Source organism: Ovis canadensis, chromosome 21 (genome assembly GCF_042477335.2).
Source record: "Ovis canadensis isolate MfBH-ARS-UI-01 breed Bighorn chromosome 21, ARS-UI_OviCan_v2, whole genome shotgun sequence".
Classification (NCBI taxonomy): domain Eukaryota; kingdom Metazoa; phylum Chordata; class Mammalia; order Artiodactyla; family Bovidae; genus Ovis; species Ovis canadensis.
In genome coordinates this window covers 61,209,824-61,215,093 of record NC_091265.1, presented here as the reverse complement: position 1 = coordinate 61,215,093, position 5,270 = coordinate 61,209,824, and the positions used below count along the sequence as shown (strand labels likewise).

At 56.9% G+C, this 5,270-nt stretch overlaps 1 protein-coding gene across 2 annotated transcripts; it reads right to left on the bottom strand.

Moving 5' to 3' along the window:
* Positions 1-2,253: 2,253 nt before the first annotated feature.
* C21H11orf86 (chromosome 21 C11orf86 homolog) lies at positions 2,254-4,700 on the bottom strand. 2 transcript variants are annotated; one of them, XM_069566606.1, is made up of 2 exons: positions 4,132-4,700; positions 2,254-3,574 (listed from the first exon to the last, which is right to left on the bottom strand). In XM_069566606.1, exons 1-2 carry the CDS (start codon positions 4,399-4,401, stop codon positions 3,476-3,478), a joined length of 369 nt encoding a protein of 122 aa, XP_069422707.1. In that variant the 5' UTR covers positions 4,402-4,700; the 3' UTR covers positions 2,254-3,475. The 2 variants fall into 2 exon arrangements, with proteins under 2 accessions (XP_069422707.1, XP_069422708.1); XM_069566607.1 differs by having other exon boundaries at positions 2,254-3,571; positions 4,132-4,687.
* Between the last annotated feature and the right edge of the window lie 570 nt (positions 4,701-5,270).

The window sequence follows — 5,270 nt, the reverse complement described above, 5'->3', positions numbered from 1 at the left end:
GAGGAGACTGCTGAGGCTCAGAAAAGGGACCTGCCAAGGGTCACACTGGAAGAATGTCCTGGAATTTGCTACTAAGAACCGAGGGCTACCTGCCCCAAGCGCTTTACATGCAGTAACTTGGGTGAGGCGGGACCATTATTATTTCTGTGGAACAGATGAAGAAACCAAAGCACAGAGAGGTTAAGCCACTTGCCCAAGGTCACACTGCTAGCAAGTGGCAGAACTCGGGCATTTAGCCACAGAGCGTTTACACGCTTTGCTCTCAGCCTGACGATGAGGGTGCTGAGGAGGAGGGTGATGCTGGCATTTCCTCTCAGGAACTACACACTCCAGTTTGCAAAGATTTTGCACACTTGCCACCTCACCTGCCATTCAGCCCAAGGAAATGCACAGAGATCATCATCCCCATTTTGCAGAGGAGAAAATCAAGGCCAGAGGAGGACTGGAGTAAGGTCACAGAGGAAGTTAGTTGCTGGATAGGGGCTTGGGTCCCAGGTTTGACACCAAGGCCTGGGCCTTCCCTGGCCCCTTGACTGGCTGGACACACTGAGTTTGGAGACCCTGATGAAGGGGGTTTGGAGCACAAAGGGCAGGTGGGTGCAGAATTCCTGCCTGGGAGTTCTAGAGGGGAACCTAAGTCTGGCCTCCAGCTTGCTGTGGGGGGCCCTCGGTTTCCTCATCTGTAAAGTAAACAGCCTGGATGTCTGTGCACCCGAGGGCCTTTCCAGCCTGAATTCGCTGCCCTTGCTCTGAGAAGTGCCTGGGGATACAGTGTCCCCTGCTTTCCCCGTTAGTGCAGCGGCCGCCCCATTTTCACTGAAAGGTAATTTTTCCCGTCTGCTTGCAGCCTCCTCCCATCTGGTGTGGCTGCAGGCCTCAGGAAGCTGAGGGAGAGACGTCCGGCCAAGCCCAGAGTGCTTCACACTGGTTCAGGAATCAGGGCCTCCTGCTCAATCTGCCTCACCACCCAGCCCAGGGAGCGCTTACTCAGCCGGTCGTCTGTCTGTTTCCCTCTGCCGCAGGACTGTGAGCCCCTTGAGGGCAGAAGTCACGTGGAGAGAGCAGAGCTTGACAAGCAGTGAGACTTCCAGTTCTGGGAGCAGGCACAGAGAGGCTGCGTGTGGCAGGGATGTCGAACAGGAAAGGGAATGGGGCTGGGCATAGAGGTGAAGGAAATCAGACCCCTCCCGTTCCAGGTTCAGGCTCTGAGACCTTGTGAGCACGGGAGAGGCCTGGAGGCTCTGCCCTCTGGGGGCAGTGGGAACAGAACAAAGAAGCATGAAATTGACTCAACAAGGATGTCTTTTTTTTTTTCCCATGTAAAATTTCCATATTGTATATTTTTTAAAATTTTTATTAAAAAAAATTATTTGACTGCCTCCAGTCTTTGTTGCAATGTGCAAGATCTTTTGTTAGGGCGGGTGGGCTTAGCTGCTCCAAGGCTTGTGGGATCTTAGTTCCCAGACAAGGGACTGGACCCACATCAGCTTGCAATGCACTGGGCCACCAGGAAAGTCCCTCGGTGAGGACGACTTTCTGTGATCTTTGGGCAGATGCTGGCCTGAGGGTGGATAGACTCGGAGCCCCTGGGGCTTCTGCCCTTCTGGAGTCCCCTCTCTGCTTGGGCCACATTGACTACCCATGTCAGAAGGGCTCCATGAGGAGCCACATCACGCCACGAATAACCATGATGTGGGCAACGTCCTCTGGAGTCTGCTTGCCAATGGCCTGCCCAGCCCATGATAGTGAAGCCTTCTGTGCTGATGAAACCAGGATGGGCAAGGCCTGGTACATCAGGGGAAGCAGGGAGATGGGGAGATGGGAGTGGGTGGCTCAATCGTGCCTGACCCCATGGACCACAGCCTGCCAGGCTCTTCTGTCTGGGGAATTTTCCTGGCAAGAATACTGGAATGGGTTGCCATGGAGGGGGACCACTTGCTGTAAACACGTGTAGAGCCGAAGCCAGGGGCATCTGCTGTGCCCTGGCCCGTTCACATGGTCGGCACCCCCAGATGCCCTGCATTCCCGCTGACCGTGAGGCCTTCGCCCAGCCCCCTTCCTCCGTGGAAACACTCATGCCCTCTCTTGGCTGGGGTAACTCCTACCCATCCTCCAGGTCTCTGTTTCATAATCCGACAACTGCTTCATGAGACCTACAATAAGGTGTAGCTGTCGGCGGTGAGTGAATAGTCCTGCCTTCTCTGAGTTTCCAGGGGATGCTAATAGGCATGACTGTAACAAGTGGCCAAATCAGTGGCTTAACCCAATGAAGGTTTATTTTGCTTTCATAACACGGTCCAAATGAGTGGTAAGGGGGCTCTACTTCAGTGCCACCTGCCACCCTGAGCCTTGGCTGGGGTCCCATTGGATGCTCTGCATCAGGCCGGCTGATGAGGAAGGACGGAGAGCTTGGAGGCTTGGTCTGGAAGGGTGGGACTTTCTGGGACAAAATTTTGCCAGGAGCGGTCTTGTTCCTGAATGGCCCTGCAGGGTTCCAGGCTCTGGGGAACAGCGAAGCCTCCCCTCTGTCTCTTGGACCCTCAGGTTCCCCCTCCACCCCAGAACACACCCAGGCTGCTTACAGCTGCTCCCTCGCCTTGGATCTGCTTGACGTGGGAGAGCCCCAGGGACCCCACAGGAAGTACCAGTGTCTCTCAAGGAGCTCAGGCTCTTTGGGGTCAGACCCTCCCCTCGGTGCGGCCCTGAGTGGGCCCCTTGCCCTCTCTGATCCTCAAGGTGAGCCCTGCCTCGGGGGTGAGCAGGAAGACAGGGAGCTGGCGAGATCTAGGCCCTCTGAAGCTGGCCTGAGGTCAGCACAGGGGGAATCAGGTTAAGACAAGTGGCAGGTAAAGCCCAGCCTCCTGGAGACCCACCCCTCCCCCACCCCCCCCACCCCCCAGGGCTTCTGCTCCATTATCTGGGAAGCTCTGGACACCACCTGGCCCCAGGGGGTTGGGAGAGCACTGGGGGCCAGTTCCTCAGCAGGAAAATCATTTACTTCAGCTCGGCAACCTTTATTCCTGTGTTCAACGCAGTGTTGGGCATTGGGTGTGGGTGCGGCCCGAGATGCCAACGGCAGCAATCCCTTCCCCCTCTGGGCCTTAGTTCTCCCCTCTGTCGAGCAGGGAGGGACTTCCTTCATTGGGAGACTGTGAGGAGAGCGACAACACGCGACAAGACACAGGCCAGACGTGGTCCTTGCCCTGGGGATGGGCTCACCGTCCGCTGGCAGCCGCTGAGAAGGGCGGGTTGGGCGTGGCCCAGTGATAAGGCTATGTGCCAGAGCCGCTCAGCCGTGGGTCTGGCTTCACCCAGCTCTGTCCTGGTGGCGGAGACCTGGGCGCGCCACTAGGGAAGGCGGGAACAGTCCACAGAGAGGCGGTCACCCCATTCACAGTCCAGAGGGCCACGGAGAGGCGCAGCAGGTGTGCCGTCTCATCCGGGTGCAGCGAGGTCCCCACCGCTCATGGCCTCCTTAGCTGGTGGTGCCCAGCGGGGGCTGTGGGGAGGCTGACCGGCTCAGGGTCACGTTGGGGAAGCTGGTGACAAAGCTCTCCCACCTTCTCCTGATCTTCTGGAAGAAAGAGGAGGGGTTGCGATCAGAGCCCAGGTCCCTCCGCTGAGGGGGTGGGCTTCAGGTGCTGTTCCACCTACAGCCAGGAGGGGGTGGTAGACCCCAGAGACAGAAGCCCCTTCGCTAGGCACCCTTTCTCCCGGAAGGCAGGAGCCCAGCGGGCAGCACCCACCCAGGGGGTCCTGATCCTCCCTTTTCTTGGGGGAGAAGGGACCATGAGATGTAACTCTGGGGAAGCTGTACTGACTTATCTCTTGCCTCCAGCAAAATCCACCGTCCAACACACTGACAGACTGGTCATCTCAGAACAGCTTTGTCTATATCACCCATCAGCTCCAAAACCTTCCCTGACTCCCCAGTGCCGCAGGATAAATCCCAAATACCTTCAGGCCCCTCTGGAATACCTCTCTCTGCAGCCCCTGCCCCAACAGCTCTCTGTCTTCTTGGTCTATAGCCCCATCCATTTCTGCGTCTGAGCCTTTGCTCCCCTGGGTCCCTCTGCTTGGGATCTTGACCCTCCCTGTAGCACCCCTCCACCCACCAGCTCTCAGCCAAACCTGCTGATACTGCCGCAGCCACCTCTGGCTGCCTTCTTGCTCCGCTTGGATCAGCTGCTCCGTGTCCCCCAGGCTCCCGGGCAGCCGCTCCTGACCGGGGGTATCCAGCCGTTCTGGGCCTCCATCTGAGGACCGGGACCTCTTACGGCCCTGCCTGAGGCTCAGCGCCCGGCGCAGTCGGCCTTCCGTGGGCCTCCCCCAGGACTCCTGGAGCTTGCCATAAGAGGGCCGTGGTCCTCGCAAGGACTGACTGCGTAGCCCTGTCCCCATGGTTCTGGAGGCTGCAGGAGCGGGACTGCTTCACCCTTCAGCGAGCCACTGGCCTTCTGAGATGGCCTGGTGCCCCCACCCACCTGACAGGAGCTCCCTTGGGGACAAAGGTTGGTGCTGCTGACGTGGCTGTCGTAAACCAAAGGGCAGGCCACCAGGATCAAGCATCCCTGAGTCACCCATGCAGCACACCACTGCCTCTCCACCGCCCAGGGAAGTGGGTACAGGCTTCCTCTCCTCCTCCCCTCTTCCTCCTCCAGGCAGCCTTCCCTGACTAACCCATCCCAAAGATCTTATCCTCCCCTGAACTCTTGTAGCTCTGGCTGTCCAAACATTTTGTTGACAGTGAGAACGGGTGGCCCAACAGCAAAACAGAGACAGGCTTTTAAGAAACAGGACAGCTCAAACCTAGAATGGTCAAATTCACAGGGACAGAAAGTAGCATGGTGGTTGCCAGGGCCTGGTGGGGTGGGGAGGTGGGAGGATTGAGGGGATAGAGGGCGGTGGTAAGTTGTTTAATGGCTACAAGGCTTCAGTTTTGCAAGGTGAGAAACTTCTGGAGTTTGGTTGTACAACAATGTGAATGTATATAACACTCCCGAATTGTACATGTAAAAATCACCAAGATGGTACATTTTTTGTTTCTGTATATTTTTACTACAATCAGAAATTTTAAAAAAGAAAGAAAGAAAAAAAAGAAGCTAGTTCTGGGGCTGAAAGTTCGGAGTGTGAGGTGTTTTGCAGGTCTAACTCTGCCCATAATTGTCTACGATCGGATAGGGTTACGAGCTCAGGCTCTGAGGACCAGCTGCTCCTAGGTAAACTGTGGTTCCATCACCCACAGCTGTGCAATGCCGGGTGCCTTCTCC